General features: G+C 42.9%; 1 protein-coding gene across 1 annotated transcript in view; it reads left to right on the forward strand.

Moving 5' to 3' along the window:
- ccser1 (coiled-coil serine-rich protein 1) overlaps positions 1–21,098 on the forward strand; it is a gene marked incomplete at both ends in the record, with an annotated part of 379,715 nt that overhangs the window by 112 nt on the left and 358,505 nt on the right. The window contains 2 exons of the mRNA XM_084323183.1: positions 1–896; positions 5,844–6,477. The exon at positions 1–896 is cut by the window's left edge and continues 112 nt beyond it. Coding sequence (XP_084179309.1) covers positions 1–896; positions 5,844–6,477 — 1,530 coding nt within the window. The remainder of the gene's footprint in view (positions 897–5,843; positions 6,478–21,098) is intronic.

The raw sequence follows: 21,098 nt of genomic DNA on the forward strand, positions 1-21,098 counted from the left end.
ACAACAACGGCGTCCACACCTCGTCCCCCTCCAGCACCAACTCCAGCTCCAGCAGCACGACGGGCAAGCGGCGGAGTCTGTTCCGCACGCCGTCGCTCAGCTTCAAGCGCCACAGCGAGCCGCGTGCAGCCCAGCCCTCCGTCAACCTCAACCTCACACCGGCGCCGGAGCCTCCTCCGCAGGGCACGGATGCCAACGGCAACGCCCACCAGCCACCGGTGGCAGCAGCGGCGGCCACGCAGTCCTCGGGGTTCGGCCGCTCCAAGCTGCGCCACTCGTTCGGCTTCGGCGTCAGCCGGCACAAGAAGCTCACACGCTCGCAGACGGAGGACTTCGACAGGCCCGCCTCCTCCTCCTCATCCTCCTCGGCGGCCAATCGGAACGTGTTCATCAACTGCATCAGCAGCTCGGGGACCAATGAGGGCGACGACTCGGGTTACCTGGACGACTACAGCGGCGGTAGCAACAACAACAACAAACGCTCGTCGTCGTCGCGGCAGAAGAAGCAGCTGCTGCCCAAGTCCTTCTCCGCCCACCACCGCTTCTCCCGCACCTCCGACCACCACAGGCCTCCGGAGGCGAGTCCGGAGCCCCCCGCGTCCACCACCGGCACCCCCACCGCGGCGGGGGGGCTCACCCCGGGCTCGTGGCCCGGCGAGTTGCTCGGTCCCGGGGGCGAGAGCTCGCTCCAGTCCCCCATGATGTCCGAGGACCGGACCACAGCCGTCACCCCGTCCGAGTTCGTCCCCAACACGGAGGACTCTGTGTCGGAGGTGGACGCCCTGCCTGTCCCCAGCCCGGGACCTGCCTCCCTCCATGGGCAGCCCGCTGACCCGGCTCCCCCAAACACCCTCCCTGCCCCGGAGAACTTCAGCAGGGCCCTCTCGACATCTCAGGTAGTGTGTTCATCTTTTATTCAGGGCCTTTGGGACTTTTTTTTATGGATGCCCCGATCACGTTTTTTGCCACCGATACCGATCAACGATCGTCGTGAGCCATATCGGCCGATACCGATCCGATACCGATCGTTTTTGATTAAAAAAAAATCTAAAATTATTTTATATAATTTTTTTTATTTTTATAAAATATATATATTATATAATTAGACTTGTACTTGTATTATCTGCGAGACATCGCCACCACGCAACAAGCTCCACTGTCTGTGTGTACTCGAGTAGCCTCCAGCTACTGCCAGGATTCTCCGGAGCTGCACCTGGACCCTATACTCGAGTAGCCTCGAGCTACGGCAAGGATTCTCCTGCGCTGCAGATGGACCCTATTGATATAACGTTACTGTGCTTTGGTCATATCACATTCAACATGCCCTCAGCTCGAATACGCGTCGAATCAGTGTTATAAGACATTGATATCAGGAGCTAAATGTAGCTACTGCTAGCCGGATATATAACGTTAATATTTAGTATATTTTAGTTCAATGGGACATTTCGTTTTGAACAGTGAACTAACTTGCGCTAACGAGAGCTAACAGAGCTATCATACACGTCTCTACTAGACTATTGCTGGAGCGTTTGTTGATATCAGGAGCTATCAGTAGCTAGCTGGCTAGATACCGTTCGGTTAGACAATGCCTCATCATGTATTAAACTAAAAGTGAATAGTTGACTGGGTCATTTTGTAACGTTAGCTCAGGGAGACGCCGTCCTCCCGTGTCCCGTCCCACTAGACTAGACTAGACCCGTGTTTACATGCGTGCGGGAGGGGCTGGAGGGATGAGCAGACGCCGCACCACCCGGTGTCTGAGACAGAACTGAGACAGCGAGTGAGATCGGTTTTGACGATCGGTGAAAATAAAGCATTATCACCGATCACCGATCGCATATTTATACTGATTATCGGCCGATAACGATCGGTGGCCGATCGATCGGGGCATCCCTACTTTTTTTCAAAGGTTTTATTATTAATATGACGTTATAGTGACATCCAGAGGCTTGATTCTATTATAGGATGTTATAGTGACATTCAGTGGTTTGATTTTTATTATTAATATGACATTATAGTGACAATCTGCTTTGATTTTATTTTTAATATGACATTATAGTGACAATCTGTGGTTTGATAAAAATGTTAATATGACATTATAGTAGGGCTGGGCGATATGGCCTAAAAATAAAATCCATGATTATTTTTTTTTAAATCCGATTTACGATTTTAATCGATTTTTTTCTCTTGAGAGCTAAAAAAACGTTGCTTTTATTTGACACTAAAAAAGTATCAAACCAAGATTAATGTCCCTATTGGGATTGAAGTGCAAACCTAACTTTCACCAATCTTCACTTAAAAATATTTGTATAATAAATTAATAATATATATACCGTACTTTTCGCACTATAAGCCGCACCTGACTATAAGCCGCAGCAGCTAAATTGAATGATGTGTACATATATAAGCCGCACTGGACTATAAGCCGCAGGTGTTTTAATGTTTAATTACCATATGTAATTAGCATTGGGACACAATACTGTCGGACAAATAACAAGAATTAACTTATTTACAAGTTGTATTAAGTTTAGCAAATAAGGGAATAGATAAATAACATTTCAATGCAGTCAAAAAAGCTATATTTTGATTTTTACATTTTCGGGTTTGGTCACGTCGAGTCACATATAAGCCGCACCGTTATATAAGCCGCAGGGTTGAAAAATGGGGGAAAAAGCCGCGGCTTATAGTCCGAAAAGTACGGTAATATAAAAGGTTACTCTTGATCAAACAAAGATGAATGTCCCTATTAATAATAATAATAATCTTCATTTATATAGCACCTTTCATACACGGAGTGCAGCTCAAAGTGCTTAACAGAGACACGTCTTCTTTAAACAAGCCAAGAAGAAAAAAAAAGAGAAAAAAATACATAGTAACACAGTAAGTCAAGAAAAAACAAGAATACCATAAGCTCAAAATAAATGCATGCATGCATGCAACACTCCCAGACATACCCCACGCGAAGGTAAGGAAAAACTCACTAAAACCTAACAATAGGAAAAAATGCTCCACAGGCAGTGTGGAGGAGAGAAACCTTAGAAGGGCCAATTCAAGGGGGGGTCTCCCTTCTTAGATGTCGGTGATAATAGTGTTGCATGTTGCATTAAAAAGAGGCGAACAGCTGGTAAGCATGCACCCATGTGTGTAGTGAAACACAGATGAGTGCATGCGATAGCAACTGAACATTTTGAAATTTTTTATATAGAGCTGATAGTGGCTGCGGTTACATGGTGACTTTTAATTCCGAATTATAACAACTGAACATTTTATAAGATTAAAGATAGAACTTCACTTAAAACAAATAAAAGGTGCCTCTTGATCATCAAACAAAAATGTATTTCCCTATTGGGATTAATAAAGTGCAAATCTAACTTTCACCAAACATCACTTTTTGTAAAATAAAAGGTGACTCTTGAATAAAAAAAAATATATATATATTTTTTTTTTAAATCGATTTTAGTTTTTCTAAATCGTCCCAAATCATTCATTCGAATTATCGATAATATCGATTAATCGCCCAGCCCTACCTACCTACATTATAGTGACATCTAGTGGTTTGATTGAATTATTAATATGACTTTTTAGTGACATTCAGAGGTTTGATTGTATTATTGATAGGACTTTATCAATTAATCAATCAAATATTTTATAGTATATTCAAAGCACCTTACAGAATGAATAAGAACATACAGTTTTGGTTTGTGTCCCCAGAGGGAAGCAAACCCGTAGTCATGACTGTATACCATGCTGATAAAATGTTTTACTCATAATAAGGGGTACAGAGCTTGAACATAAATGTATGTCTTTTGATTGTAACATTGTATATTTCATGCATGCTATACATTTGATAGTAATAGGCATTTTTTACATACAAACTTCTTCTTTATATGTAATTATAAAATATATTGAAGTGCACGTCATGACAACTTGACTCACCTCTTCAAACAATATCTCAAATACAAAGAATACAAGAAAAACTAAAAACGTATAAAACGAACCTTACTGTCTATTATGTACTATTATGTACCTTACTATTTATACCACTACCTATCATGCTAATATGTCTGTACTACTATGCACTCAAGAGTACATACACTCAAGCTCGACACTATTTGACTAACAATGTTACTACTGACCCTGCCAGAGGTGTACCCCTCCTTTACCATTTATAAATGCGCCATTCACCATTTATAAATGCACCATTCACCATTTATATTTATAAATGCACCATTCACCATTTATAAATGCACCATTCACCATTTATATTTATAAATGCACCATTCACCATTTATAAATGCACCATTCACCATTTATATTTATAAATGCACCATTCACCATTTATAAATGCACCCCTCACCATTTATAAATGCACCATTCACCATTTATATTAATAAATGCACCATTCACCATTTACAAATGCACCATTCACCATTTATATTTATAAATGCACCATTCACCATTTATAAATGCACCCCTCACCATTTATAAATGCACCATTCACCATTTATAAATGCACCATTCACCATTTATAAATGCACCATTCACCATTTATAAATGCACCATTCACCATTTATAAATGCACCGCTCACCATTTATAAATGCACCATTCACCATTTATAAATGCACCATTCACCATTTATAAATGCACCATTTACCATTTATAAATGCACCATTTACCATTTATAAATGCACCATTCACCATTTATAAATGCACCATTCACCACTTATAAATGCACCATTTACCATTAATAAATGCACCTTTCACCATTTATAAACAATTTATAAATGCACCATTCACCATTTATAAATGCACCATTCACCATTTATAAATGCACCATTCACCACTTATAAATGCACCATTTACCATTAATAAATGCACCATTCACCATTTATAAATGCACCATTCACCATTTATAAATGCACCGCTCACCATTAATAAATGCACCATTTACCATTTATAAATGCACTATTCTGCACCATTCACCATTTATAAATGCACCATTCACCATTTATAAATTCACCATTTATAAATGCACCATTCACCACTTATAAATGCACTATTCTGCACCATTCACCATTTATAAATGCACCATTCACCATTTATAAATGCACCATTCACCATTTATAAATGCACCATTCACCACTTATAAATGCACTATTCTGCACCATTCACCATTTATAAACCATTTATAAATGCACCATTCACCATTTATAAATGCACCATTTACCATTAATAAATGCACCATTCACCATTAATAAATGCACCTTTCACCATTTATAAATGCACCATTCACCATTTATAAATGCACCGCTCACCATTAATAAATGCACCATTCACCATTTATAAAGCACCATTCACCACTTATAAATGCACCATTCACCACTTATAAATGCACCATTTACCACTTATAAATGCACCATTCACCACTTATAAATGCACCATTCACCACTTATAAATGCACCATTTACCATTAATAAATGCACCATTCACCATTTATAAATGCACCATTCACCATTTATAAATGCACCATTCACCACTTATAAATACATAATTCACCATTTATAAATGCACCATTTATAAATGCACCGCTCACCATTTATAAATGCACCATTCACCCTTTATAAATACATAATTCACCATTTATAAATGCACCATTTATAAATGCACCGCTCACCATTTATAAATGCACCATTCACCACTTATAAATGCACCATTCACCATTAATAAATGCACCATTCACCATTTATAAATGCACCATTCACCATTTATAAATGCACCATTCACCATCCAGATGTGAACAGGATTGGTTGTGTGAACATCTACTTAACCCCTTCCTCCCCAGGTGTTCTTCACGCCGGCCCAGTCCAGCACCGAGCGGCCGCTGCTCCCGGACTCCAGCACGGCCAACAACAGCGACTACGAGACGGCCGCGTCCCTCTCCGAGCCCGAGACCGCTGTGCCGTGCCCCCCACCCCCGCAGCCACAGTCAGCGGAGGAGGAGAGGAAGGAGGAGAGGAAGGAGGCGAGGGGGGAGGTGTCAGCGGAGGAGAAGGAGAGGGAAGAGGAGAGGAAGGAAGCGAGGGGGGAGGTGTCAGCAGAGGAGGAGGAGAGGGAAGAGGAGAGGAAGGAAGCGAGGGGGGAGGTGTCAGCAGAGGAGGAGGAGAGGGAAGAGGAGAGGAAGGAAGCGAGGGTGGAGGTGTCAGCAGAGGAGGAGGAGAGGGAAGAGGAGAGGAAGGAAGCGAGGGGGGAGGTGTCAGCAGAGGAGGGGGAGGAGAGGAAGAAGCCGGCGGAGAATGCCAGGGAGAGGATGAGGGGTCAGCGCACGGGGAGCACCAGCGAGAGCGACGGGTGTCACTCCAACCCGGAGCAGGAGAGGAAGGCGAGGGCCGCGCTGTCCGTACAGGAAGGAGGAGGAAGAGGAGGCTGCTGTGGACGCCATGAGCCCCGGTCCTCACACCTGAGGAAGCCACACGCCGGTGAGCACTACACACACGTGCATGCACACGCACACACACATACATACATATGTACATACATACATGCGTACATACATACATACATACATACATACATACATACATACATACATACGTACATACATACATACATACATACATACATACATACATACATACATGCGTACATACATACATACATACATACATACATACATACATACATACATACATACATACTGTACATACATACATACATACATACATACATACATACATACATACATACATACTGTACATACATACTGTACATACTAGGGCTGACCCCTATTAGTCGATTAGTCGACTAATCGGTCGAAAGGAGCCGTAGTCGACTGGCCAACCTCTTAGTCGAATACAAAAAATAAAAATAAAAATTATATAATTTTTTTTTTACGATTTTTTTTTTCATACTTTCCAAAAGAAAAGAGGCCTCTAACGCTAATGGCACACATACCAGAGGCTAACTGCCTACGAAAACAGGCACAGAGGCACTGAAAGAGGATTTCACCCATCTAATGAACACACTAGACTAGACAAATATCAAGATGTATCCATCAGTGGACCAATTGCATGCTTTTGCAGAGGACAAGAAGCCTTCAGTCGACTCCTTCAGACATTAAGCACCCCCCACAGCCCAAACTGGAATGATAAAAAAATAAATAAAAAAATTATACCTTTTTTTTGTTTTTTTTTGTCGACTAATAGTCGACTAACAGCAAATTTTGGCCAATCATAGTCGACTATCCAAATCCTTAGTCGGGGACAGCCCTAGTACATACATACATACATACATACATACATACATACATACATACATACATACATACATACATACATACATACATACATACATACATACACATGTGTAGCATCCTGAATATTCTTCTATTATTCAGAAGTGCTGACGTAACCTTTTACTTCCCCTGTGTGCACAAAGACATGATAACCAGTGTTTCTCTTTGATATCTCGCCCGGACCAATAACGCGAGGTTCTCTTCTTCCCTCCGGCCTCGATATGGATTATTAACGTGACACTAAATCATCTTTCTTCCTGCCTTGAGTGTCCCATTGTGGGAGCAGTTTGCGGTCGCCAGCAGGGGGCGGTGGTGGCAGGCGGAGCAGAGGAGGAAGGAGCGAGCGAGCGAGAAGCTGGTTACCTGGAGGGCGGAACAGGAGGAAGTCCTCTTCGACAGTGAACTTGAACGTGAACGGACGTGTGCTCTCGGAGAGCCCCGTTAAAGAGCAACGGGAGAGAAAGAGAAACTCTGCTATAACACGGGTTATCCTAGAATTACAAGCGATAGTGAAGTGTGTGAATAGTGAAACGGAAAGAAGAACAAACTTCAGTAAATACCTCAGGTTATCCTAGAAGTTTATGCGGTATATTAGCTGGTGGCTAACGGCTATAGTGACTCTGAGTGTACCACTAGGCGAGCGTCGCCGAAGACAGGTGGTGTACATAGCCACGTTGCGTTAGCTGTATAGGCGACAGCAGGAGGGTTCACCAAGACCCACAGTTTAGTTGTGTTTAAGGTAGCCCACAGATTAGCACGCGCCAGCTCAGCCCTCAGCCCCGCAGTGGACGTCTCGTCTCTTCCAGCAGAGGCCGCCACCACACAGCACGCTCCTCCAGCTCTGCCACTGCCCCTGCTGTCTACCCCGGCCCGCTGGCTGTTATCGCGGGATCGCCCGACGGCCATCTTGTCACCCGGACGAGTGGTGGTGAGAGTGGACCCGCCATCTCTGTTAAGTACAGCGGTACTCCGAGTGCCAAAACAATATCAATTCGAAACGAACGCTAGCAGCAGTGTCTAGGGGTACCCCAACCATTTTAAGCCGGCTTTAGCTAGGACCTTTTATTTTGTAACGTGGGCCCACATGTCATATCTTTTTGAGTGTAATCATTGTGTTACTGTATTGAATTTCCCATTGAACTCATTTAACATGTACCTGGGTCTTCCCCACCGCAAAGCGGGGCAGTAGTATTAATGGAACGAGCACAAGGTGCCTATTTTGGGAATAACGTTCCCCTGTATTGTCGAGTGAGAGCACCCGGTGCCTAGTGTGAACCTATGGTATATTAACCGTGCATTAAGATATAACCCTGTATCTGATACTTGACCAGGCATTATATAAAGGAGACGTAGATGGGAGCATGGTGTGTGTGTCTGTTACTGAGCCCGTGTTTTAACCCTTGTTGCCTGGGTAATAATATTATTATCATTACTATTTAACCCTTCCCCACCATATTCGTATTTCATGGTTAAAGGTCTCCGCAGGTTGTTAAGGAAGGGTACTGCTTTGGGGAGCGCAAAATCATTAGTCAGCTAACAGTCACCAGGTGTGGGAGGGCTAACGGAGGTACTGGTGGAAGTGAGAGTGTGTGGGGAGCTACTGCTGACCGCCCTGGAGGGCGAGGAGGACCAGAGTACCACCCCCCAGGTTAGTAAATCCTGGGCCCCATCCGCTCCTGCTGCCCGACCTCCAGTTCGACGTTCCGGGCCCAAAGACGGGGGTTCAGTTAGATTAAACTCTACTGCATCCCGCTACCAGGTGGCCGTGTACAACCACTCCCATAAAGCAGGGATAATCCACCCTGCTACACATGCACACGCACATACCTCACAGTAGACTGGACCCTCACAGTAGACTGGACCCTCACAGTAGACTGGACAGTAGACTGGACCCTCACAGTAGACTGGACAGTAGACTGGACCCTCACAGTAGACTGGACCCTCACAGTAGACTGGACCCTCACAGTAGACTGGACAGTAGACTGGACCCTCACAGTAGACTGGACCCTCACAGTAGACTGGACCCTCACAGTAGACTGGACAGTAGACTGGACCCTCACAGTAGACTGGACAGTAGACTGGACCCTCACAGTAGACTGGACCCTCACAGTAGACTGGACAGTAGACTGGACCCTCACAGTAGACTGGACAGTAGACTGGACCCTCACAGTAGACTGGACCCTCACAGTAGACTGGACAGTAGACTGGACCCTCACAGTAGACTGGACAGTAGACTGGACCCTCACAGTAGACTGGACCCTCACAGTAGACTGGACCCTCACAGTAGACTGGACAGTAGACTGGACCCTCACAGTAGACTGGACAGTAGACTGGACCCTCACAGTAGACTGGACCCTCACAGTAGACTGGACCCTCACAGTAGACTGGACCCTCACAGTAGACTGGACCCTCACAGTAGACTGGACCCTCACAGTAGACTGGACCCTCACAGTAGACTGGACAGTAGACTGGACCCTCACAGTAGACTGGACAGTAGACTGGACCCTCACAGTAGACTGGACCCTCACAGTAGACTGGACCCTCACAGTAGACTGGACAGTAGACTGGACCCTCACAGTAGGCTGGACAGTACACTGGACCCTCAAAGTACACTGGACCCTGACAGTAGGCTGGACCCTCACAGGACACTACTACCACTACCACTGTATATTTGTATATTATTACTTATTACCTTTTTTTTATCATGTCTTTTTTTTTTTTTTGCACAATCTAGGCGGGCATGGCCACATACATTTCACTACATGTATTATGTATGTATGTGACAAATAAAACTCTTGAATCTTGAGGACACTGTGTCTTGTCATATAGCAGCAGGTCTAAGTCAAACATTTATACGAAGTATGCAAATTAGGAATAAACCGATTACATTTTCCCTACTGCTGATACAGATTCCAAGTACTTAATCGGATAGTTCACATTTTTGGGACTCGAGCCCAATTAGCTACTTATCAATATTGTTGTTGACTGGCAGAGTCCTTTCTTATAGCACGAGCCATGCTGTTCCTCATACCAGCTCCGGCTAGTTAGCCACAAACCATGCTGTTCCTCATACCAGCTCCGGCTAGTTACTGTAGCCACAAACCATGCTGTTCCTCATACCAGCTCCAGATAGTTAGCCACAAACCATGCTGTTCCTCATACCAGCTCCAGATAGTTAGCCACAAACCATGCTGTTCCTCATACCAGCTCCAGATAGTTAGCTACAAACCATGCTGTTCCTCATACCAGCTCCGGCTAGTTAGCCACAATCCATGCTGTTCCTCATACCAGCTCCAGATAGTTAGCCACGAGCCATGCTGTTCCTCATACCAGCTCCGGCTAGTTAGCCACAAGCCAATGCTGTTCCTCATACCAGCTCCAGATAGTTAGCCACAAGCCAATGCTGTTCCTCATACCAGCTCCAGATAGTTAGCCACAAGCCATGCTGTTCCTCATACCAGCTCCGGCTAGTTAGCCACAAGCCATGCTGTTCCTCATACCAGCTCTGGCTAGTTAGCCACAAGCCATGCTGTTCCTCATACCAGCTCCAGATAGTTAGCCACAAGCCAATGCTGTTCCTCATACCAACTCTGGCTAGTTAGCCACAAGCCATGCTGTTCCTCATACCAGCTCCGGCTAGTAAGCCACAAACCATGCTGTTCCTCATACCAGCTCCGGCTAGTTAACCACAAGCCATGCTGTTCCTCATACCAGCTCCGGCTAGTAAGCCACAAACCATGCTGTTCCTCATACCAGCTCCGGCTAGTTAACCACAAGCCATGCTGTTCCTCATACCAGCTCCGGCTAGTTAACCACAAGCCATGCTGTTCCTCATACCAGCTCCGGCTAGTTAACCACAAGCCATGCTGTTCCTCATACCAGCTCCGGCTAGTTAGCCACAAACCATGCTGTTCCTCATACCAGCTCCGGCTAGTTAGCCACGAGCCATGCTGTTCCTCATACCAGCTCCGGCTAGTTAGCCACAAACCATGCTGTTCCTCATACCAGCTCCGGCTAGTTAGCCACGAGCCATGCTGTTCCTCATACCAGCTCCGGCTAGTTAGCCACAAACCATGCTGTTCCTCATACCAGCTCCGGCTAGTTAGCCACGAGCCATGCTGTTCCTCATACCAGCTCCGGCTAGTTAGCCACAAACCATGCTGTTCCTCATACCAGCTCCGGCTAGTTAGCCACGAGCCATGCTGTTCCTCATACCAGCTCCGGCTAGTTAGCCACAAACCATGCTGTTCCTCATACCAGCTCCGGCTAGTTAGCCACGAGCCATGCTGTTCCTCATACCAGCTCCGGCTAGTTAGCCACAAACCAATCACTACCAGTCACTGAGGTCAAGCTGAGGTTTCAGTTGTCTTCAGTCAGCTTGTACAGACAGGATCTTGACCCCCTATTGACTTTGCGGAACAGCATGGCTTGTCCCGAGAAAGCACTCTCAACAACATCAATAGGGCCAAGCTTCCAAAGATCTGAGCTATCGGTGGATGACACAGAGTAGCTACCGATCCAATCCATTTTCTTCTCCTGAAGCGTAGAGACTATTACACCATTCGTTTTGGGTCACTGCACAATGCTGTTCTCCGTTAGAGAGATCTTCAGAATGCCAAAAAAAGGAAGTTGGCTTGATTTCAGACTCTCCTTTAGACCACATGACACTAGGACTAAGAAACCAGTACTGATCAGTGTTGGGCAAGTTACTTTAAAAAAGTAACTAGTTACAGTTACTAGTTACTTCTTCAAAAAGTAACTAGTTACAGTTACTAGTTACTTCTTCAAAAAGTAACTAGTTACTTCAGAAAGTAACTATTAAGTTACTTTCAAGTACAATTTTGCTCAAATGTGACCCGACCTCCACCCCTCTTTAACGGAACATAAAATACATGTGCATAAATCTAAATATTATAATGAAAACTTAATACAATACATTATTAACATAAACAATGTACACAAATCTAAACTATTTTAATGTTGCTGTGGGACAAAGTGAGACTAGCCTCCAATCAAATGCCATGTATGTATATTATTATAATTACTATGTTTATATAGTGAATCGATACAAATGAAATACCACAATAGATGTTTTGGAATTTTGATATTTATTCAACAGGCCACAACTGGGGAAAATTAAATTATGCTTGTTAAGCACTATACCAAAAATAAATAACAAATATATACTGATTGATTGAACATTTTAATTAACAGATTTCAGAATGGGTACAATACAGTACGGCTCAATACACACAATTGTTAAGGGGATGCAGACCAGAGAAAGAGTTTCGTCTTGTTTACATCAGGGTCCCCCATTTTCAATTCATGACATTTATGACGAAAGTCTTTCTCTGGTCTGCATCCCCTTAACAATTGTATGTATTGAGCTGTACTGTACTGTACCCATTCTGCAATCTGTTAATAAACTTTTCAATCAATCAATCAATGACATACACAACATACAGATATAAGAATCTAATCGAATCATCTAAACTAATCTAATCATTACATTTAAGACATGCATGACATACAGATATATATATATCTCTGAGCAGCTGAAGCCTGTGCTATTAAACCAGGAAGTGCAGCACTGTTGATAAGGCTGTCAGCACTGCAGTATAGCCACTCAGTGCCCTGCGCTGCAAAGAGTGAACACTGAACACAAAACGCTCAAGGACCCGCGGTCTCATGTTGACATTGTGTTGTTCGTTGGATTCGTTTTTGAGCTCAAAACGTACACTACACGGACCGTGGTCTCATGCTGACTGATCACTGATCAGTGATCGCTTGTCTTGTCGCGCTGTGTGTCAGACTCTGGATGCTTTAGACACCCGCCCACCTCCACCTCTGATTGGCTTACCATGACATTGTATTCAACCTCAGCCAATCGTCAGCATGTATGCTTGGCTCGCGCACTGTCCACTAAACAAGGAAGAACATTATTATTGCCTCTCGGCGCATATGTCTGATGAAAGAAACAGGTTCATTCATAGTAACGCGCCGCATTTTTTTGTAGTAACGGTAACAACGTTATTAAGATTGGAAGAGTAATCCGTTAGATTACTCGTTACTGAAAAAACGAACGCCGTTAGTAACGAAGTTACTTATAGTGCCGTTATTCCCATCACTGGTACTGATAGAATCTCCTTTAGACCACATGACACTAGAACTATGAAACCAGTACTGATAGAATCTCTTTAGACCACATGACACTAGAACTAAGAAACCAGTACTGATAGAATCTCTTTAGACCACATGACACTAGGACTAAGAAACCAGTACTGATAGAATCTCCTTTAGACCACATGACACTAGAACTATGAAACCAGTACTGATAGAATCTCTTTAGACCACATGACACTAGAACTATGAAACCAGTACTGAGAGAATCTCTTTAGACCACATGACACTAGAACTAAGAAACCAGTACTGATAGAATCTCCTTTTTTAGACCACATGACACTAGAACTAAGAAACCATTACTGATAGAATCTCCTTTAGACCACATGACACACTAGAACTAAGAAACCAGTACTGATAGAATCTCTTTAGACCACATGACACTATAACTATGAAACCAGTACTGAGAGAATCTCCTTTAGACCAGAAAAGAATAAAGACCAAACGCTAAACAAAATATACAATATACAAAACAAAAAATGCAAAAATCAGGTAGAGGAGGTAGTGCAAATCTTTTAGGAATAAATAGATCAAATATGGTGTAGTGCTAAAAGTGAATGTTAAAGCTGCGTGTTTACAGTGAGTGTGTGCATGTGGATGTTGTGGACACACATTTTTAGTACACACGCGCACATACATGCTTGCACACGCGCACATGCTTGCTGGAGCGTTGCCAGGCTTGCAGTGGTTCTGTATTGATTTATCGTGGTTGAACTGGTACAATAGCCTACAGGTTGTACAGTGGAAAACGAACCCAACACAAATCATCATCTCTTAACAAACTTGTGTCGGCTCCCCCACAGGGTAACCACGCGACAGCCCAGACACGTTGCCAGAAAACCCCCAGAAAAGAATATGTCCTCTCAGAGATATATTTAGAATATATATTTTTTTACTACATGTTTGCCTGTCGTTGATGACATTGAATTGCAGCTGAGAGACCTACAGCTAAACTGAGAGACCTACAGCTAAACTGAGAGACCTACAGCTAAACTGAGAGACCTACAGCTAAACTGAGAGACCTACAGCTAAACTGAGACCTACATCTAAACTGAGACCTACATCTAAACTGAGACCTACATCTAAACTGAGACCTACATCTAAACTGAGACCTACATCTAAACTGAGACCTACATCTAAACTGAGACCTACATCTAAACTGAGACCTACATCTAAACTGAGACCTACATCTAAACTGAGAGACGTACAACTAAACTGAGAGACTAACAGCTAAACTGAGACCTACAGCTAAACTGAGAGACCTACAGCTAATAACACCCCACTGTGAGGTGCGGCTGGATAGCGTAATAATAATAATAATAATAATAATAATACTCTTTATTTGTTTATTTTCTATAATCTTTATTTGTATAGCACCTTTTATACAAGAATTGCAGCTCAAAGTGATTCACAGCAGTAAAAAAGTCATAGGCATAAAATGAGCACAAAATTGGCAGATCAAGAGCAATGAATGAATGAATGAATGAATGAATGAATGAATGAATGAATGAATGAATGAAAACTTTATTTAACAGATTGCAGAATGGGTAAAATACAGTACGGCTCAATACACACAATTGTTAAGGGGATGCAGCCCAGAGAAATACGTTTGTCTTGTTTACATCAGGGTCCCCCATTTTCAATTCATAGTGACATTTATGACATACACAACATATATGACATCATGACATTTATGGCATAGGGACATACATGACATACAGGTGTATAGTACTGTTACATTTGTGACATATACGATATGCAAATATACAGTACTGTTACCCATAGATCCTGACAGAGTATATACATATGATGTGGAGGGGACTGTACATTAGGAGGGGGTGGGTGGGTGGGAGAGAAATATACATACGGTGGGGGGAGAATATACATATGGTGGGAAGGAGACTGTACATTAGGAGGGGGTGGGTGGGAGAGAAGTATACATACGGTGGGGGTAGAATATACATACGGTGGGAAGGAGACTGTACATTAGGAGGGGGTGGGCGGGTGGGAGAGAAATATACATACGGTGGGGAGAGAATATATAGATACGGTGGGGAGGAGACTGACTATTAGGAGGGGGTGGGGGGTATGGACATTTACGGTGGCCAGTTTCTAATTGCACGCCTCCCGTAGGTGCTCTTTAAGAGCGGTTTTGAATGTGGGTAGGGATTCACATTCCTTTACAGCTTTGGGTAGGGCGTTCCACATTGATGTGGCATAATTGCGAAACGTGTTTAGTCCCTTGTTTGAGCCGAATCTGGGTTTAACATGATTTGTTGAGCTTCCTCTGGTGCATAAAGTGCAGACATAAAATAAGCATAAAATGAACATAAAATAGACCGCAGCAAAATAGACAAAGTCAGCCCTGAACAATGTTCCCCCTAAGGTGCGCCCGTGCGCGCGCGCACATGGCAAAACGCTCCCGCGCACATCTGAAATCTGTCACGCACAGAAACGTTTGTGTAAAATATGCATGTAGTTAAATTGACTGGCGCGTTGCACCGAATACTACGGTAACCTGTTGCGTGTGACGTTACCAAGAGAAGCCTCGCTTTCAGTGCTTTGTGGGCGTCGCTACTGCGCGCTCACACAGACACACACAACAGAGCAGGAAGCGGACAGATCCGACCAGCATCGCTGACTCACAATGCCAACGCGAAAATGTACATTACAGATTAACTGCAGAGAAAATTCCCAATTTATCGTCCCGGTCGAGACTAATTGGAAGCGGAGTGCAACGCGTGCAAAGCTTGACCATATGTTTCTGTGTCTAATAAAAGTGGTGGCGATCTCAAAGCTCACATGGACACAGAAAAACATTACAAACAAAGCAGTGTGAGGCGAGAGTTTGATGGCAAAGTTGACCGAATTGATTGAAGTATGCAGCTATACAGAGAGAGAAAGAAAATAATTGAAAACTATTTTGATGCCTCAAAATGATGTTTTGGTTTGATAAGATGCTAGTTATGATACAATCATTCTAAGGATTATGTGTATAATAAATTAGTTTAGTACACTAATTTCAACAAATCTGAAACTGCATAGTGCACTTTTAAATTAGTATCTTTGTGAGGTTACTGTTTTAATTTACATTACATTGAAAAGATACAAAGATATATTTTTTAAGCTGGATTTTCTAATACAGAAGAGGTATTATTTAGAACATTACTTAATATTTTTCTTGTTATTTATTTTGTCCAGTAAGACTTGAAAATATATATTATTTTGTCATAGGTTGATTTAGTTATTTTCTTGAGATTTGTCAGATAGATTACTTTAGGCATAATACAGCATGTTGAGTAACTTTGGTTATAGAGAGATATTATTTTGTTATATAAAATAATATAAACAATAATTGTATATCCATACAGAGGAGGCATCTTTAAATATATTATAATGATAATTATATCTTTGAGTAAACTTTGAGTATCATTAAGTATCTTAAGGCTGAAGGCAGTGTCCTCTTTAAAAAAAAATCACAATATGGTCACCCTTGAAGTCGCATTATAATTCACTTAATAAAATAATGACGAGTCAGCCTCCTAAAAAGACAAAAGTTAGTGACACGACTCACACCGCCGCCGACAAAGTAAGGACTTTGCTCTGTATCGTCAATCAATGGTCAAATAAATATTTGATTAAGGAATATAATATGCCTTTTTGTATTATTTCTCTGTGTATCAGCAAAATGTATATATTTTTATGTTAGACATTGAGGGAAATTAAGATTCTCAGATTTTTTACAAACCGCCGCTTATCAACTAACCGGTTAATCAGCAGGTGATGTATGTTGCTCAGTAGTTGCTGATGTCTGCTCAGGAGGTTTGAGTGTTTGCTCAGACCGAAAAAAAATTAGAGGGAACATTGGCCCTGAACATAAAGGAGTCTGTATTTTTTTATATGCAATTACAGACATTCTATGCAATTAGAGAGTTCCATAGCTGTTAGTGAGGAGAGGTAACAGAGTAGGAGAGGGTGAAACCTATGATGGGATTCATCATTCTTATACTTTCTTATTGGGATACCTCCTAATGAATAGAACAGAATGGAAATTAAACTGTAACTGTTTTTTCTGGAGGAGCCCCCCCCCCCTCAACAGCCTGTATCAACCACAGGATAAGTAATATAAGTATAAGTAAGGCTGCGGTTACATTAGGGCCAGTTTCATTTTCAGTTTCGTTTTTCAGAATGCTACGTAATGGCAGGCAAGTTAGACATCGTTTTGCCTCCTGAGCACAGTGATGTATATACATGTAGTACAATGCCAAAGCAGTAGGTGGCGATGTAGGTCAAACATGAAGGCCATTTTCAACCAATCAGAAAGGTTGAACGTGCCACCACACTTCCTGCTAAAAAAACAACAATCCACCATCTTTAAATACCTTGTGTGAGCCATTTAGCCAATGTAGCATTTATTTTTCAGCAAAGAAAGTGCAATAAAAGTGCAATAAACAAAACGGATACATTCACTGTGTGTTCTGCCTCATTTGTTGATGAAACTAAACCAACATCAACACAATTTACCACCAAGAGCGGATAGTTTAGTCTCACAAAAATATCTTGGATGTTGTTAGCTACATGCTAATGTGAATGGCATTCTCCATGTATATAGTTAGCATCGAGGCTATTAACGTAGTAACATTAACGCTAGTAGAAATGGATGAAAACTTTATTTAACAGATTGCAGAATGGGTACAATACAATACGGCTCAATACAAACAATTGTTAAAGGGGAGATGAAGCATTGAACAATGTGATCCTAGTTTGTTTGTTGTGTACCTTGTGTAAGAGAGGGTCCTATAATCAAATGTGAAATCCTGCTTATTTGTCTGAAAAATCAAATATAATTTCCCTGTTTTCCCCATGGGCGCCGCCATTTTGTTGCTGACGTCACAGTGTTGGTTTGGTCTGGCCCCTGGTATACATGGATTGTCGGGTCAGTCAGTAAATAAAATGTTGCCTACCAAACAACGGGACCGCAGTGTTTTTTTTGTATTGCTCCCGGCTGTTCGAACGAATTTTACCGCATGAAAGAGAGAGGAAAGTTGGTTCATTTCCACAAATTACCAGTGAAAAAAACAGTTTTGTTGGCGCGTTGGCTGGCTGCACTCAAGCGGCGCGATCCACCTGTTGGACAGTGGACGAAGATCTGTGGCGAACATTTCATTGCCTCGGATTATGTTGTTGAGGGGGCCTTTGAAGAGGATGGGAGGTTTGTCCAGAAGACCACTAATCAGCTGAAGCCCGATGCGGTTCCCTCTGTCTTCGACTTCAGTGGCTATAGTGCTTATCTAAATACTAATTTGATGCTATGACTATGTTTATATCGCTATGCTTCATCTCCCCTTTAAGGGAATGCAGACTGTTGTAGTTTGGAGTACTGGGTTCCTTATAACAATAACTTGACAACACGTTGGTAGCCGCAGCTACTTGGGACAGCTCTGCTGTAAACACTGGAAATAACCGTGCAGGTCTCTACTGCACATGGGCATTGGGCAGAACGGCTCCGTATCCGGCTCGCGCAAATTACATGGCACCATTGTCGGCGAGTTTCCAAAACGAAAACACCCTTTGAACGTTGCCACTAGGAAACCGCGTTTTCCTGCCAAAACTGCGTTTCTTTTTAACTTGGACATGCAAACGTAATCATTCGATAATAGAATGTTGCAGTTTTACCCCAGTGTAACCATGGCCTAAGTGTATAAGTAATATATTTACATAGTTTTTCACATTTTGATCTAACAGCCACCCAAACAACTGCATCTTTGCACTGTTGCGGTCAGGCAACCACTACCGGAGCCTCATGCCAAGACCAAGACACCCACCCTGATACAAACACAGCTCTCACCACTAGACCAAGACACCCACCCTGATACAAACACAGCTTTCACCACTAGACCAAGACACCCACCCTGATACAAACACAGCTCTCGCCACTAGACCAAGACACCCACCCTGATACAAACACAGCTCTCACCTCTAGACCAAGACACCCACCCTGATACAAACACAGCTCTCACCACTAGACCAAGACACCCTGATACAAACACAGCTCTCACCACTAGACCAAGACACCCACCCTGATACAAACACAGCTCTCACCACTAGACCAAGACACCCACCCTGATACAAACACAGCTCTCACCACTAGACCAAGACACCCTGATACAAACACAGCTCTCACCACTAGACCAAGACACCCACCCTGATACAAACACAGCTCTCACCACTAGACCAAGACACCCACCCTGATACAAACACAGCTCTCACCACTAGACCAAGACACCCACCCTGATACAAACACAGCTCTCACCACTAGACCAAGACACCCTGATACAAACACAAACACAGCTCTCACCTCTAGACCAATACACTGATACAAACACAGCTCTCACCTCTAGACCAAGACACTGATACAAACACGGAGAGAGAGAGAGCCCTTGTCAGACACATTCCTCCGAAGGTGCCTTGTAGAGAGAGAGATGCATACTAATATTCTTGGTGTTTGTCTCCTGCGCCTCTCGTCATTAAAAGTCCGGCTGCAGTCTGGTCGTCTCCGCTGGCCGGTCAGTACAAGTGACGGAGCAGAATAGACCTCTCTTTGTCTGTCCATCACAGCAATCTGCCTCCGTCAGACAGGCAGCCAACACACAGATGGAGACGCACATGCACACGTTGGCACTTTGACGTGCATAAACACACACACATTTTTAATGTCACTTAATCTCTCTGTTCCTATTGTGTTGCTACTGTACTCAAACCCCTTGATAGGCAAACAGAAGGTGTTTGGCTTATTATCCTATAGGATCTGGCAGTCTGAAGTGTGTTTAGGCGCTGGGGGAAACGTGACGTACAGTAGACGGTGCTCCTTGCCGTTTGCCGATTAACAAGCCTTAACAAACGGTTCAGAATGATTGCCCGTTTGTGATGTCACAGGGGGACACTTTGTTTATTCAGTTAGCCGTGCTTTTTTGGAACACTGCGTACCGAATGTACTGCCAAGTTTGTAAGAGTGTTGTTTTTGTTTTTTTTACTCTTGGATGTGGGGTAGCCAGGCAGGGAAGGACATGATGAATAAAGAATATGGTGCGTCGCTACGTTCACAGGGGAAGAAAGGGGTGCTGGGAAATAAATAATGAATATCTAGATTTAGACTAGTTTCCTGGCAAAACATACTTAATTCTAAAGGTGTGCTCAGTAGATCAATCGTACACTTACACTGTTACACATTACACACTATTACACCTTTACACAGCATTACATTATTATACTATTACACACTATTGTACACATTACCACACTATTACACTATTGCACACTTACACTATTATACTATTACACTATTACACTATTACACACTGTTACACAATTACACACTGTTCAAGTTCAAGTTCAAGTTCTTTAATAGTTGTCATACAGAAGTACAGAATACTTTCATACAAAATGCTTCTTACTGTTACACTATTACACTATTACACACTGTTACACTATTCTGGAGCATTTATCTATCAACTCTGGTTGGATGGTGTATTGTACTTGTGCTGTATAATAACAATAACAATCTCATTTTGAGATCAGTCGCACATCGCTTCCTGTTGAATGGATCGATTGAGTGCAATGCCAAAC

The sequence above is a fragment of the Notolepis coatsorum genome, assembly GCF_963971535.1.
Source record: "Notolepis coatsorum genome assembly, chromosome: 10".
Lineage (NCBI taxonomy): Eukaryota > Metazoa > Chordata > Actinopteri > Aulopiformes > Paralepididae > Notolepis > Notolepis coatsorum.